At 45.1% G+C, this 17552-nt stretch overlaps 1 protein-coding gene across 1 annotated transcript in view; it reads right to left on the reverse strand.

The window, feature by feature from the left end:
- Window positions 1-10079: 10079 nt before the first annotated feature.
- Window positions 10080-17552, reverse strand: part of syt14a (synaptotagmin XIVa) — a 53907-nt gene continuing 46434 nt past the window's right edge. Inside the window, exons 8-9 of the mRNA XM_056295469.1 lie at window positions 16810-16866; window positions 10080-10492 (exon numbers count right to left, since the gene is read on the reverse strand). Coding sequence (XP_056151444.1) covers window positions 10179-10492; window positions 16810-16866 — 371 coding nt within the window. The 3' untranslated portion in view covers window positions 10080-10178. The remainder of the gene's footprint in view (window positions 10493-16809; window positions 16867-17552) is intronic.

The following is a 17552-nucleotide window of genomic DNA, read 5'->3' on the forward strand; positions in this document are numbered from 1 at the left end:
TACAATACAATGGGAAAGGGAAATGGACCAATCACAACTTTTCTCCCGGCGGTATCTGGGCGAATCAGCGGCTCCCCCGTGCCAGGACCTTCGGCAGCTGTAACCAAATGCCCGTACAATTCAAGTCAACGTGGGCATGAATTTGATATTGACATTTGTCTTAGCCAAACACATTTTGTTGAGTTGTGGGCGGGACAATATCCCGACATTCACGAATAAGCGACCAGCGAAGGTGGTCAGTGGGTCAGCAAGGGGAGAAAGAGGCGACAGAACGACGAGGACGGATTTGGAGAGCAGCGAAATGGCGGGAGTTAGTGAAGAAGAAGAAGACCGTGTGGTTGAATTAATAGAAACTCCATTTTCTAGTTTGCCTTTTCAGGGAAAACTAGAAATAATCCAATAAAGGTCGACCAACCACCGCCTTACCAGGACGGGTGCAAGCTACCAAAAGCTACCAGAGGCATCAAGCTAGCGGCTACAGTCGCTATCGGTGGCTAACGGGCAGCCTGCGCACCAACATGCTGTACTGCTGGGACTGCTTGCTTTTCAATCCCGACAGGGGGCGCTGGTCCAGCACGGGATTTAATCACTTGAGTTGCTTAACTGAAGCAGCTCTGAAACACCAGTCCAGCCCTGGACGCCCGGGTGCCACTGTTTCTCTGAACACATTCGGAGACACACGTACTGACCTGCAGTTGAGGGAGCAACAGCGGAGAGACCGCTGCACACAACCAGAAGGTGAGCATGCGCAGAAATATGGCACTGTAGAGGAGCTCAATCAGGAGTCGTGACAACTTCCTCTTTCGGCTACACAACGTGCACCATTTATTCCCTCACCATAACAACAACAACAAAAACCCGCGCAGCGGAAGTGTGTCACTGTAAACAGGAGCCGAGAAAACAGCAGCTGTAAACCAACGTTCCTACCAGCTCAATAAGGGGAACTACTATGTACCCCTATAACCACTACACCACCACACCAACTGTTCCAGTTTGTCGCACCAGCATGTGAGCGGGAAAAGTTTTTTTTATCCCCTGAACATCCATTAACTGTGTAGTCGCACCGGTGCTACCTTAGGAGAAAAATAATCACTCGCATCTTGAAAAGAAATGGTTGCAAAATGTCTGGAGTCAGCCTTGATCCTCATCCTCACTGAAAATTCAACTCTCTTTTCAGTGAGGATCAAATGGTTTCAGAGCAAATGAATTCAGTTTCATCATATTAAATTCAGTTTCAAGATGGTTGGCATTCAGTTCCAAACTGATCAATTCAGTTTCAAATTATGCTATTCAGATTCAGTTTTTCAGTTCAAGTTAAACGATACAAATCAAATTATGCTATTCAGATTCAGTTTTTAACGTAATTATTCAAGTTGAGCAATTCACATTCAAATATAAATGATTCAAATTCAGTTCCTAGTGACACATATCTCCTCCCATAGGTGAAACAGAACAGGGAGATTTTGAAAACGGCTCATCCACACAGTGGTGTTTTTGGGGAAGCAGGAACTACCGTTCTGAGGACATGACGAGAGCAGAACATCTGTGAACAAGGGGGATTATTTGGAGTTGTTGGACTACTTAGCTGAATATGGCAGTGAGCTGAGAGGCCACCTGGCAACATCTAAGGTGTTTGCTAGTACGTCAAGCAAAATCCAGAATGACCTGATCAGTGCCACTGCCAAGGTGTTATGGGATGCAATGAAAGATGAGGTGAGGAACCCACCATTTGTAGCGGTCATGGTTGATGAGACAACCGACGTGGTTACTCAGCACAGATGTCACTTGTGTGACGTGACGTCACTGACAGTGGAGTGAAGGAGAGATGTTTAGGATTCGAGGATGTCACTGCGGACAAGCGGGCGGAGGCTGTTGCAGCTCGCATTATTGCCTTTCTTAACGAGGTCGGATGCACTTCAACAGTAGTTGCTCAGGGTTATGATGGAGCTGCGGTGATGGCCTCTGGTTTACATGGAGTTCAGGCCAGGGTAAAGGAAGCAATCCCACAGGCATTGTTCATTCACTGCGATGCGCACACACGGAATTTGGTCATGTCTCAAGGTTTGGAAAGATCAGGGAATGTAAAATCTTTTTTACCCATCTCAGTGATCTGGCTGCATTTTTCTCAAGATCACCCAAACGCACAAAATTACTGGATGACATATGCCAACGCCGACCGCCCATAGTTGCCTCAGCATGGTGGACATATTCATCTCACTTGGTCAACACAGTGTACGAGAGGAGAGAAGAGCTACGAGAGGTGTTTGACCACATTGTAGATCATTACGAGGACTTTTATGCTGACAGCGTTTGCTGTGCAGATGGGTATGTCAACCATAATGTCCAGCTTCGAGTTCCGTTTCCTTCTGGCTACCTTCAACTCCGTCTTTGTACACTCGGATGTACTGTTTGACATCCTGCAGACTAAAGTGATGGACATGCAGTTTTGTCTGAAGAAGATTAGCGACTTTTGTGACACCATTGAGAGGAAGTAGGTGAGCTTTCATGCCATCTATGAGGAAACAGTTGGTGAGACTGGAGTACCCAGAAGGCGGCAGGCTGGAGTGCCGTATGACATGCTCACTCATTACCAACAACAACACCGTGGGATGATGGACAACCTGGACACACAGGTCCAAAGACCATGAGAGACTCTTATTTCTTTCACTAACTGGACCCACAGCAGTTTACTGCTTATAGGCCGAGCTTCCCCAACACGGCTCTCTGCAGTCTGGAGGAACGTTATAGATGCCTCTTCGACATATTACGTCTGAAGACTGAGCTATGTCTGACTTTGAAGGATGGAGCCCTTCTGATCTCCTCCACTTTCTCCAGCAAAAGGGACTGATTGAAAGTATGCCCCAACTCCACCTTCTCACTTGCCTGGTTTTAACCATCCCTGTGTCCCCATCTTCCGGGGAGAGAACATTCTCAGCACTGAAAAGGATAAAAACGTACACAAGAAACAGCACTGGACAGGCTCGCCTGTCAGCCTTGGCTTTAATCCCAGTTGAGAAAGAACTTCTTATGGAGTTGAAGTCGAAGGACCAACTGTACGACCCAGAAATTGCACACTTTGTTAAAAAGGATCACAGGATGGACTTTGTTTTCAAGTGATCTTCATTTGGTGAGTACGCAGCTTTTTCAATAATCGGCTGGTTTTCTCCATTTTTATTCTATCTCGAAATTATGGAACTTTTGCTGACGTCTGCTGTTCTAATGAGGCATCTGTAAATTATTTTTTAGTGTGTTTGTAAACTATTGACCAGAGGGGTATACTAGAATCTGGATTATACGGTTTTCCAGAATCACCTTTGTGCGTTGTGAAGCCAGTTAGGACAAAGAAACCTTTAATATGCTGAACTTCCATTTGACAGGGCTGGCTATTACTTTTATTGCTATGTTTGATTTTTTTTAAAAATTTTCTTGCCACATGTGGTCCTACTGAAGGCCCAGGGGTCCAGGGCCACGTTTCACCACTGAAGCCTTCCATTGTCAGGCTAATTTGTAAAAGTCTTCTCCGTTATTGTCACAAACATTGAAACTCAATTCTATGATTATTTACTTGTTTTTCCCTCATCCCTCTGTTTTGGATTGTGTCTTGCACAAGCTTTGTTATACAAAACCCTGGTTAAAATCACTGTCTTTGTTGTGGTGTATTGGAGTCATTCAGAATAAGTTTTCAACATTTGGTTCCAAACAAGATTTCTGATTGGACAGACGACATGCCATGAGTAGCTTCAATATTAAAGGGAGTTATGAATATTACATTGCTTAGGAACACCAGCTAATTTTTGTTGGTGGCTGATGACATAATTCACCCCTTCACATAAATCATGTGGTCTTCATTCCCTATGTATTATACCATTAAAGATCGACAGGGGACATACTGAGAGAAAGAAACCGACTACAGAGATGACTCAAAAGTACCCATGTGCGAATGGTATGCACATGGCTGTAGGTGTCTCTGCATCATGAATAATTAAGTAACAACATGATATTTTATTTTTCGCATGCTGTAGAATAGAGTAGGGGCGTGTAATCCGGCGTGGCTGCATGCTTGCTCGAACCAAACAATTACACACGTGTCTGCTAATGAAGGTCGTGAAAAAAGGCCATTTCCATTTCTCAATAAATTTACTTGTCTGTAGGGGTAGAGATAGGGTTTCTCAGTACCACGCAGGGTACTCTGAGTATGAAGTGGCCTTCTTGAGCAGTATGTGCTTAACTTGGGAGTACAAACTTGACAAATCACAGCACATAGAAAACTCAGTGTAGTTCTAGGTGAGAGGGTCTATTCCATTCCTAACCTTAAATCTAACCGTAACCGTATCCTAATCCTAACTTTAACCTAATCCTAATCTAATCCTAACCTTAACCCTAACCTAATCCTAATTTTACCCCTAACACTAACCTAATCCTAACCTTAACCCTAACCTAATCCTAACCCTAACCCTAACCTGATCCTAACCCTAACCTAATCCTAACCTTAACCTTAGCCCTAATCTAATCCTAATTATAACCTAATCCTAATTTTAACCCTAACCTAATCCTAACCATAACCCTAACCTAATCCTAACCATAACCATAACCTTAACCCTAACCTAATCCTAACCCTAAATTTAACCCTAACGTAATCCCAGCCCTAACCTAATCCTGACTTTAACCCTAACCTAATCCTAACTCTAAACCCAAGTCCAAACCTCAAAATAGCCCTTAGAGGATATGAGGACTGGCCAAAATGACCTCACTTTGCAAAAATTTCCTAACTCTTATTGATAACAACTCAAATTGGTCCTCACAAGTACAGCTGAACAAGAACACACACACACACACACACACACACACACACACACACACACACACACACACACACTATGCTGAGAATCAGATTTGATGTGTTCAAAACGTCAACACCACCAGTTTTTTTTAAATCATTACATATCACATATTATATTTAAACCATTGTATATCACATATTATATTTAAACCATTATATATCACATAGTCTCTTCAGCACAAATCGTTGTCAAAAGATTTTACAAATCAAATTACAAATGACAGTTCAACATGTAGTACAGAGAAAAGGTACAATCACTGGCATATGAGCACAAAGACACATCTGCTGAGTGAAACTCTGTAAGGCAACAAATGCCACTGGTGACGGAGGCAGTTTATTTGAAATATACAATTATATTTTTTTTAAAACTGCCTATATACAAATATATAGTTCCACGAGCTATAAAATAGTTCACGGGAACACATTTGATGAACATTTTGAAAAATGCACTGGTTCCAAGAGAAAGTGATGATCGGAGTTATCATATGTCTCTGTGTCTTCTGGTATTCATTAAGATAATAATTAATAAATGAATTAAATGCTTGTGAGCACATGTTCAGCTGTGCTGTGCAGGATGTGCTTGTTGCATTATTGGAAAACCGTATCGTCGTGTGCTGCAGACAGTGTGAAGAGCAGTGGGTCTGCAGATGTTGGTTTAACTTGAAACCTTGCATGAATCTTGTGCGGTTGTCATACATTACTCACAATGCTTAAAGAAGACGATTTCAAACAGTCTAATGACTTGTTAAGGTTATAGATTAAAAGCTGCTATGAACTGGTCATTTATTAAAGAGTAACCTTTGTTCATATAGAGCGCTATGACAGCAGGCGTGGGACTGTGGGGTCAAATCCCAGAATCATTAAAGAAACATTGGAGGTTGAGGGGAACCTACAGTAACTGCTCGACTACTACCGTCATTGTTCTCTTCAGCGACCCCTGCATGACCCCTCTATTCTCATAATATTCACGACACTCAGCCCGAGTTCTCAACACAGCGCGCAGCTAACAGCGGAGATGACGTCGTGTCAGGAGGTGTCGGGGAGGGGCACCTCCGTAGCTGCATGGTTGGAGCGCATCTCACCTGGTCGCAACAGCTGGGCTTCGAATCCATCCGGGCACCTTTGTTGCACGTCATCCCCTCTCCCTCCGTCATTTCCTGTCTGCCTCTTTACTGTACTGTTACGGTGTTACAATGTTACAATTTCAAGCGACGTACATCTGAGAGTTAATACAACACAAGCAAGGATATAGTCAGGAAACAACAATGCAAGTAAGTGCTAAAAAAAGACTAGGTTCAAGTCCGATAGGCCATAGGTGTCAACAGGCAGTGCACAAAGCCAGTGCATAGAAGCAATTTTTTTTTGTATTTTTATTAATACCATCAGGTGTGGAGGTGTTCGTGAAAAAGCTGGGTCTTTCTTAAAGATGGAGAGGGAGTGTCTATTAAAGGTAAAATACCACAACATAACCTATAGAAAAAGTGTCTTTGTAATGTGCAGCCTTGCATGATCCTTTGGTTCTCTGTGTAGAGCATAAAGAATGTAGTCTGTTTCGGGTCCCGTGATAAAACATGTAACTATATCAATAATGTGTTACTTGTTAAGCCAATAAAACATCCAAACTTCTATTTTCTTTGTCTTTTTGCTAAGCATTGACTGACTTCTGAGCGAATTAAATGTCACTCAACATTTAACAAACTGCATTTCAATGAATTTCTCGCAATTGGGAGTTTACTGGAACATTTACTGTTGAGAAGTTTACATAACTCCAGGGCATTATTTGAAGGTAAGTAACAGATGAGTTTCATGACAATAATGTAAGGCAGGGTGTACATACTAGAGGAGAACTGCGATACATATCAAGGCATTGTGGTTTTCATTTTGCTGTTATAAAGCCTATCAGCTGATAAGTTGATCTGAAATTGGGTCCTCACATTTTTTATTTCTTTTGATATGGGATAGGGAAAAGGAAGTGTTTGTATTGTATATGTTCTACTCTTAGTGGTTTAATTCTTATTCCTCATGGTTCTTAATAGGTACAAAAAAAGACATCCTGTGATGTAGTGCACAGCTGCTTCAGAGGTTTTTCACAACATTCCACGAACACGTGACTACAGACAGAAGTACAAGCAATGGAATGAATCAGAGAAGTGTTCCCAAATCGTACTGCAGTTTTAAAGTTTGATTCCTTATTAATCTGTGGTGATGCAATACCTCCACTACTGATAGAAAAATAGACAGGAAAACATTTCAATAAATTATTCACTGTAGAGAGTGCCTTGCAAAAGTATTCAACCCCCTTGACAGTCATCAGTGATGTCTGGATTATAAAAGACACTCACACATCTGTTCCTGAACAACATAATTGTTTTGAAGCCATAAGCTCTAACACATGTTCCCACAGCCAAAACAAGTTATGTTTCACTGACTTTTTGTAAATAAATTAAAAACTAAAATATAGTGCTTACATAAGTATTCAGACCCCACATATCAGTACTTTGTAGAGTACCCTTTTGCTGCAACAACGGCCATGAATCTCTTGGGGTAAGTATGTACAAGCTCTGCACAGTCTTCTGGAGTAATTGTTGCCCATTCGTCTTGGCAGAACTTGGACAGGTCTTGCAGGTTGGTGGGATGGTGTCTCTGGACTGCGATTTTTAGTCTGTGCCACAGATTTGCAATGGGGTTGAGGTCCGGACTTTGACTTGGCCACTCCAAAACGTTCACCTTTTTGTTGCTGAGCCATGCCATTGTTGCTTTAGCCTTGTGCTTAGAATCATTGTCCTGCTGGAAGGTGAACCTTCTCCCAAGCTTCAGTTTTATGGTAGACTGCAACAGGTCTTCTTCCAATATCTCCCTGTATTTAGCTCCATCCATTCCTCCCTCAGTGTGAACAAGGTTCCCAGTGCCTGCAGATGAAAAGCAACCCCGTACCATTATGCTGCTTCACTGTAGGGAGGGTGTTTTTTAGGGCATGAGCAGTGTTAGGTTTGCACCACACACAACGCTTTGAGTTTAGGCCAAAGAGCTCAACTTTCATCACATCTGACCACAAAATCTTTACCCACATCCTAACTGGGTCTCTCTCATGCTCCAATTGTGCTTTTATATGCATACTTTTGAGCAACGGCTTCTTTCTCGCCACCCTCCCATACAAGCCAGATTTATGGAGAGCCATGATATAGTTGACTCATGCACATTTACTCCAGTTTCAGCCACTGGCCTCTGGAGCTCCTTCAGAGTGACTGCAGGATCATGTGGGGCTTTGCTCACCAGCCCACGTCTTGCTCGGACACTTAACTCTGAGGGACGGCCTGTCCTACAAAGCATCTGGGTGGTGTGATACAGCTTCCACTTCCTGACAATGGATCCAACAGTGTTCCTGGGACGTCCAAACACTTGGATATTGTTTTGTGTCCCTTTCCCACCTTCTGCGCTTTAATCACTTTGTCTCTTACTTCAGTATTCTGCTGCTTTGTCTTCATGTTCTGATGGAGTCCATGCCCGGCTAATGAACTTTACACAGAGCGCTTTTATACCCATAAACCAGACCAGTACTTAGGAATAATTTGTCATTTGTGTAAACTTGGAGCTTTCAGAGCACAAGGGGTTGAATACTTACGCAAGCACTGTATTTTAGTTTTTAAGTTATTAATAAAAAGACAGTGAAACATAACCTATGTTGGCCTTTGGAACATCTGTTAGAGCTTATGGGTTCACAACAATACTATTGTTCAGGAACAGATGTGTGAGTATCTTTTATAATCCAGACATTGCTGATGACTGTCAAGGGGGTTGGACACTTTTGCAAGGCGCTGTAGTTAACGAACAAGAAGTGTATTTGTTTGAAACTATTCAAACAAGTTTGTCACACCAAGCAAAAAAAAATACATTATCTACCGCTGTAACCCCCAGTCCTCTTTGAGACTTAAGCTCATAAGGTATGCACGCACGCACAAACTTCCACTTAGTAAGTGCTGCACAAAGATAGCTTCACCACCAAAACAGGCACAGTAGATAACACATTTCTTGCTGTCCATATAAGAAATAAAGAGCTTATGACTGAAGTTAAGACTACAACTTCCAACAGCTAGGTGGCTCAACCAGTCGATGCCTCCATAGACTAACGCTAACTGAAAAAGGTCTGGGTATGACCTTTCATTATCATCCACCCTTTCACATAAAGAATAAATTACCAAGGGGTGCCCCGGTGGCTCGCCTGGTAGGGTAGTACCACATAAGGCTGAGTCCTTACTGCAGCGGCCTGGGTTTGAATCCGGCCAAGGCCCTTTGCTGCATGTCATTCCCTGCCTTTCCTGTCTCTTTCTCGACTATCGCTGTCAAATAAAAGGCGGAAAATGCCAGAAAAAAAAAGATCCCAGAAGGGTACAATTTTGTGCAACAAGACATACTCAGGTTTGACCAGCATGTGGCTCTGCTGAACAGTTTTTAAACCATAATGTCAAGATCTTTTTACTAAGGTTGAGTGGTGCTGTACTGGATGTGCTTCCTGTAATGTGTTTGCAGGTGTATGTGCTCCGAGGTTGTCTATATCCATTGAACATTGCTTTGCTCTGGTATCAATCCTACTTCAAGTAATTTAACATCGGATAAATTCAGTAAAGTGAGATATTCTGTGAGGGCTACTACAAACGTTATCGCACCAGAGCAAGTTAAAGGGTGGAGAAGAAAAGTTGAAGCGTGTTCCCTTTTTGTTTCTTGGTTTAAATGCTTTGATACGTTACCAAGCTTGATTTTTCTTCTGAGGTCTACACACAAAGCTGTCTTTTGTGTAGTGGACAACAATGACGATCACACTGACTCTAGCTAGCTCACCTTTTAACACCTTAATCTGTCGAGACTCTTTAAATATATGAAAAAATGAAAAGCTTCTTGTCAGGGATCCCTTATTAACCATTACATTTCCAGTCATTCATATTTGTGTATCTGCCATCCTCAGCTGTCAGAAATGTCTGAAGTCTTGCCTACTTCTGTCGAATTGAGACTGAAGCAGTGGTGAGATGTTTTGATCTTGGCAGTGTCAACTGAATGGAATTCATGAAATTAAACCCATATTTAGCAAATTAATAATTTTCTGAGCTCTCAATACCTTACAATTGCTCTTAGAAAATCATTTCATGTGCCTCCATGTCCTGAGATGCCCTGAATGCCTAAGGGCAACAGACAAATTTGCACTAGACTCAATTGGATTATGGAAGGAGTGCTTTTCCGGCTTTAGTGGAGCAATTTGGGTGAATTTACTATTTGCGTCTGGGTTGGACTTTGATTTATGACCCTATCCCAGCTGCCTTTCATGACCTTCATTGTCCCGGATCTACTAGGACTCCAACAAACTGTGCCAGCGGCAGACCTGCTGTGCTTTGGACTCTTTCATCTGGGTCCAGTGGGTCAGCTCCTCCTCTCCAGAGCTGTTAAGGCCAAGTGAAATCCAGCCAATCATCTCTTTGCGCTTAATGCTGCGTTTGTTGTAAACAGAGAGGATCAACGTGACATCTGACAGTTGGAAAAGAGACACGTGGAAAACAAATGTCTCTTTGTAGATTGGGTTGGATTGACCACGACAGATGGATGTTTTACACTTGGACATCTCCTGGCCCATGGAATTAAGTAAGGTCATCTTAACGTAGGTATCTACAGAGAAAACAAGAGAGGGAAACCAACAGAGAAACATCTCATTTCCAAAGCCATGGTAAAAAAGTACACAATATCTACTTCTGTTTCTAGCCATTAAGAAAAGCCAGGCAATGGTCTCAAGAAGTGTGTCAGTAATGCAGAATCCTCTTTTATTTACTGTCTTTTTTGAGCAATACAATTACTTTGGGGATCAAAGACGTTCATCTGGATACAGCGTTTACTGACAGACACGTTTCATCACTCATCTAAGTGACTGAGAGGGCAATTAATATGTGATGTTTTCTCACTTTTAATCGTTGACCATGTGTGACCTATGCCATGTTTAACTTTATTTGACATTGCTTAGATAGATGCTGCTTAAAGCTCATGTGCAACAGAGCAAAGGTAGTCTCATTAAGCGTCTTCTCCAGGTGAACAAATAAAGGCCTAGTGTTGACTGTTGGTTGATAGCAGAGGAACGTATGAGAGACTGTGTAGTGTAGCAGGTCTGTACACAGTAATAGGAGAAACGGCCTTGGTGGGATGAGAGCTGGAAGACATGAGATAAGGAGGGGAAGAACAGACAGCTGCCCTATAAGACAGACTGTACTGGGGCGTCTGGTTGGTGTGGTGGTCTATTCCGTTGCCTACCAACACGGGGATCATGGGTTCGAATCCCTGTGTTACCTCCGGCTTGGTCGGGCATCCCTACGGGCACAATTGGCCGTGTCTGCAGGTGGGAAACCGGATGTGGGTAAATGTCCTGGGTGCTGCACTAGTGCCTCCTCTGGTCGATCAGTCGGTCGGTCGGGGTGCCTGTTTGGGGGGAGAGGGGGAACTGGGGGGGAGGTAGTGTGATCCTTCCCCGTGCTACGTTCCCTTGGCGAACAATTCTCGCCATTTTCCTTTGACCTCTCTGATCCACAAGCTGTTTTTGCCCATAGAATTGCCCATCACTGGAAATTTAACCACCACCCAGGATGGCAGCCATTTGGGTGATGCTAGAACTGGCTCGCCTAGTACCAACTATCGTGTTCAACGTTGCTAAGGACACTCGTTTCGCCCATTCTAACGCTCAGTTGAACACAAACTAGTTTGACTCACAGGAAGTAGGCTATAGGTGTAAGCCTGCCATTGGGTGCAGGGGTGGGAGCCTATTCAGGGGGGAGGGGGAACTGGGGAGAATAGCGTGATCCTTCCACGCGCTACGTCCCCCTGGTGAAACTCCTGACCGTCAGGCGAAAAGACACAGCTGGCAACGCCATGTGTTGGAAGAGCCATTTGGTGGTCTGTGGCCCTCCCCGGATTCGGCGCGGGAGGCGGGGTGGAGTGGCGACCAGGACGGCCCGGAAGAGTGGGGTAATTAGCCGGATCCAGTTGGGGAGAAAAAGGGGGGGGGGACTGTACTGTACTGATCAGTGCACATTCAAGAATCTGGGCTTTTGCGTCATGTTCATGAACATATTAAAGTGTGACGATACTGCAAGAGATTTTTGTCTCGCTCCTCATCCAATGTCAGAGTTGAATTAAATAACTGCCACGACAGCGACCTCTTCAGTCTCAACTGGCTGCAGGTGTCCCCACCCTTACAAACAATCCAGTGGCGTAACGACCGAAAACAACGATCGGTTTCCTATGCAAATCACCATGACCATTAACTGGACGTGCCCCGGTGCCGTGCTCTGTTCACAGAGGACTGGAGCAGGTTTGTAATCACAGCGCTGTCAGGTGGACATCACTTCGGGCCCTGGCACTCCAGGCCGACCCAATGTCGGGCCGTGGGTGAGCGTCTGTGACCCTAGTTCTTGCAGTGTGTCCTGCACCGTCGGCACTAGTTGGACCCCTGGCGGCAGCTTTCGGCTGATTCAGCATGTTGAATGGGCGGAGCCCGCCGGTGAGAAAGAGCACTCTGATTTGGCTGTTCAGTGCAGAACGTACATGCTAGTTGGCCGTCGGTTCAAGTGCTACTTTTGGCCCAGACGGCAGGCGGCCTTGGTCGCCGCTAGTGGGTTTGGTGAGTCTGGGCCCTTAGATGAGTGATGAAAGGTTTCCCTCTCTCTCAGTAAACGTTGTGTCCAGATGAAGTCAAGTCAACTTGCTGTGATTTTTCAGCCGGATTACTGAGCATGCATCAGGACAGTTACTTCGGTGGGTTCCTCACCAGCAACACGCTACATGTCCCACAAAGTGTGCGAGACTGAGCAAGATGTACATTTAATTCCTGTCAAGACCACACAACACAGTTCCCCTGGCAAAACTGCAAATACAATAATCATTTTAGGGGGACGATTAGTAAGTAATGAATTTATCATAAACCGGCAGACAGTGCAAAAACGGCTAGTTGTGGTTGTGTAGCAGTAACCCATGTCCATATTAGGCAGAGGTAAGAGTCTAAAGTCAGTGCACAACTGTGTTTACTTGAACGTTAGGGATAAAGGCCTGTAAGAACAAGAAACGTGACGTAGTGCTCGTCTACTTACCTCAGGAGCCTGACTAACACTAACCCATCCCTGTCCTCTGCAGCCTGTCCCACGGCCGGGTCTCTCGGTGTGCAGGAACAAGCCTGTCTACTTTTACACAATATTTTGCGATACACAGAAGTATTGGGGGGCGGCGTAGCTGAGCCGAGTGTTCATAAAGGGTCGCATGGCCTCGTTATTTTCCAGGATTGAGGGCCGTTTATTTTACGGACCCAGACAAACTGCAGAATTTGGGGTAAAACAACACGGCAAATAGTAAATTCATGACAGATGTTTACCCTTCCACCATGTCTTCACACCTACTGAGAGGACGGAAGGCACGAGGTGAAGGTCTTACACAGTATAATCCTGATTTTCCTAAAGTTTAATACGCAAAGGGTAAGAACGTATGTCTACTTCCTCTCACTGTTGCTGCAAAAATACAGAGGCATTTCCTTGGGCCTGTAATATACTATGTTCAAACTGCACATGTGGAAATACTATTGCAGTCGATCAACAAACAATAATTGCGAGCATCCGGGTGGCGTAGCGGTGTACTCCGTTGCCTACCAACACGGGGATCACCGGTTCGAATCCCCGTGTTACCTCCGCCTTGGTCGGGCGTCCCTGCAAACACAATTGGCCGTGTCTGCGGGTGGGAAGCCGGATGTGGGTATGTGTCACTGACCTAAAAAAGAAAGACTGGATCGTGCAGCCCATAATTCCGTGCCCCCACTTTATGAAGGCCAATTGAACTTGATCGGCGCCATCTTAGGTAGACCAAGAAACGATCAAACTGCATCAGAATTGCGGAGCATACCAGTGCTCTAACCGCACAGGGTCGAAAAAAAGTGGCAATTCAGATAATATAACATGTCACAAGTAAGCACCCTTTTTTATTGGACTCTTGCATTCAAGATGCCATAGCAACTGCTGATTTAAGAGGCCTTGATTTGTCAAAAAAAATCCCCGAGCCGGCTCCTCACATGTTCGACACTGCTGTCCAGTGGCGCCCTCAAGGGGTGGCCACGGCCACCCTGATACTATCCCTGGCCCCCCCGCTGGCCCCCCCAGCCACGAGTCGCATATGCAGAATATGCTTCTACCTGATATTTTCATTGTTCATTTTTGGACATATCCAACATAACAATGAATCGTCTAACACGTTACAATATATACAGACACATAACACATGAAAACAGAATTGGTGTGGAACTCAGAATGTTAACTGTACCAGTATTAGTCTATGCACATCAGATATTTAGTAACATTAACTGTAAAAATAAATAAATAAGGAAGCAACGTATTTCATAATGATTCCTTAACTCTCATATTGAGAGTTTTCAACCAGCCATTTCAGTATACTACAGCAGCATAACAGAATTCCTGCAATTCAGCCATGGCTTTTGGTTTTGGTGTGCCACCCCAAGATTTTCAGTGGCCCCATTTGGGCACCCCTATGAAACATTTCTGGGGGCACCACTGCTGCTGTCAGGGATAATCATGTTTTTAATCTTATAACAGTAATCTTGTAATTATTGCAAGATACGACTGCATCATCTTGGCAAAGGATGCACTGCAGAGCTAGCTGGCAAGAAGCTGCAGAAACAGCTGACACAACTTCTAGATGTAAATGTCAGATCATGATGCAGAACATGACAATATGAGACTCTGCTGTTTACACACAACAGACTCCTTGGAGAGTGTAATAGTCTTGCTTGCACATATAGGTGATCATAAAGTAGCCTAGTTACTAGGCTACTTACAGTATACTAGGGCCTAGCATACTGTCATTTTCTTAGATAGCGAGCTAGCATGTTGCAGCGATGGCGAGCCACGGCCTGATGAGGCCAGGACGCACCGCTCCCTCCCTCGCGAGCGGCACGCTCTGTGTCCTTCTGTCACGCGCTCGTCTGAGGAGCCAGCTCGGGGACAACATATTGACAAATCAAGGCATCTTAAAACAGCAGTTGCTATGGCATCTTAAATGCAAGACTCCAATAAAAAAGGGTACTTACTTGTGACATGTTAGATTATCTGAACTGCCACGTTGTTTCAACCCTGTGCGGTTGGAGCGCTGGTATGCTCCGCAACTCAACATTTTAGCTGGCAACTCTAATGCGACTTGATGGCTTCTTGGTCTACCTAAGATGGCCGCCAAGTGGCCCATGCCGGCTTCACTTCATATCGCGAGTTGCTCGATCCAGTCTTTTTTTTGAGATCAGTGGTGTGTGTCCTGGTCGCTGCACTAGCGCCTCCTCTGGTCGGTCGGGGCGCCTCTTCAGGGAGGAGGGGGAACTGGGGGGGGTAGCATGATCCTCCCATGCGCTACGTCCCCATGGGGAAACTCCTCACTGTCAGGTGAAAAGAAGCGGCTGGTGACTCCACATGTATGGGAGGAGGCATGTGGTAGTCTACAGCCCTCCCCGGATCAGCAGGGGGGGTGGAGCAGAGTGGGGTAATTGGCCAAGTACAATTGGGGAGAAAAAGACGGGGGGGGGGGGACCCGCAGACCCAGGCAATTGTGTCTGTAGGGACACCTGAGCAAGCTGGAGGTAACACAGGGATTCGAACCACCGACCCCCGTGTCGGTAGGCAACGGAATAGAGGGCTACGCTACCTGGACGCTCCGAGTGTGGGAAACCTTTGTACACAGCACAGCCTCAGCTGATCAGTCCTGAGACTGGAGCACAAGAACGAAACTGCTCAGGCTGGCAGTGTTTAGTTGAACGCTGGTTGATTTCCAGTGCCTTGCTCACCACCTGAGTCACATGTAGCCCTGCTCTTGCTCACACAAAAGGTACACGCCACAGGTCTGATGTCCTCTCCAGCGGTGGGGCATGAGGCACTGCAGAACTGGGCCGGAGGCCGTCGGTAGTGCCGAAGCACTGCACACAAGTCTGGTATCTGGATTTTGCGTTTGACTGATCTGATGAGTGGAACACTCGAGTCTTGTTTCTAGACCGGATTTAAATGTCAGTGCTCAGTCTGGGTTTCCTGTAGGCATGGCTGACAAATACAGCGTTACACTCAGAGTTACACTCAGCGTTACACTCAGCTCACAGACACACGCTTCCTTCCTCTTGACAACATGAACGCACATGGTTGGAAATATCCAACACGCAATCAAAGTTGAGAATGTGCAAAAAGTCCAGCTTTTGAATGCACACTTTCAACAATGACACGACTGTGGGGAAAAAAAACATTCACAATTTCTACACAATACAGATATCAACACAGCGGCACGAGGCGTGGCGTTACAGCAACAAGACAGACAAAGGACCGCATGCAAACAGAGGTGGAAGAAAGACGAAACCAAACACAGAGTACGTGGTCGTCACGGCAGCCAGCCGACAAGCCGCTTCATGGATGAGGGTGCCAGGAGCCAACCCATCAAATTAAAGGTCAAGTGGGCGTCCTTTTTCTCTACAAAATGAGAATTATTTTTTCTTTAAATTATCCATGTCTTTAATTTAGACCACCAACACTTCAAGCTGAAGTAAAGCTTTTTGTTTTTACTTCCTTTAGTTAAATGGTCAGTAAACCACAGGTACGGCTGAGGAAGTGGAAAAAACAGCAGCAGGCAAAACTGGGAATTTGGCCGAATAAGTTGTTGAAATTAAACGAAGTTAAACGTGACACGGCTTTTCTGTTCAGCGAGTACGCTACGTAGTTGTGAGCTTCTGACACATGGAGTCATTAGGGTGGAGAGGCATCACAGATGTCGGCCGGTGGCAGATGTTCCCTCACGGGCAACATGACGCACCACCTCCATGAAGATGCGTTGCCAAACTCTGCGTGTGCACCAGAGATACAGAGACAGTGCTGGACTGGAAACTGAGAGGACGTCAACGTCTCAGCCTGTAGAAGACTTACCTCTGATAATATACACCTGGCCACCTATCAAATGCTTTAGGCAACAGAACAAGCCGTCTGACCGCAGGGCAGGATCGGGGAGCAGTGAGGGAAATAACGCAGCAACATGTCAGTGGATGAGGGCTGAGAAGGTCAGAGAACAAGAGAAACAGGCTCAAAAGGCTCACAGCGGCGGCCAACGTTATGCAAGGGGCTGGTTTTCTTTTGTTTTGTTTTTTAAATTTGCTGGATCTCTAGAAATGAATGGAGAGGTGACGATGAAATGAGCTACACAAGTGCATCAACAAAGAGGGCACTTGAGCAAATAGTGCAGCAAATAGTGCAGCAAATAGTGCAGCAAATAGTGCAGCAAATAGTGCAGCAAATAGTGCAGCAGAGAGAAACCAAACTACTTGCTGGTGCCTGGAGTCACAAGCTGGGCATTGTTACTCTGACGCCCCTTTCCACCACATGGTAGCGGCTCCACGCCACTCCACTTTTCCGTTTTCCATTACGGGAAAGTACCGGCGTTTTGGTAACGCACCACTTTTCTGGTACCACCTTTGTTGAGGCTCCAAAAACACTGGAGCGGGCACCAAAATCAATGCAGGCCAGCTACACTGAGGGAGGGAGGACTGTTACGGTGATGGAAAACCACACTCTGCGAGGCGAGGCGAGTCGTGTCGAGTCGAGTCGAGTCGAGTCGGTACCATGCAGTGGAAAAGGGGCATTACAAGATAGCTATGGTTCAGTCATGTTTCAGC

This window comes from Lampris incognitus, chromosome 16 (genome assembly GCF_029633865.1).
Source record: "Lampris incognitus isolate fLamInc1 chromosome 16, fLamInc1.hap2, whole genome shotgun sequence".
Classification (NCBI taxonomy): domain Eukaryota; kingdom Metazoa; phylum Chordata; class Actinopteri; order Lampriformes; family Lampridae; genus Lampris; species Lampris incognitus.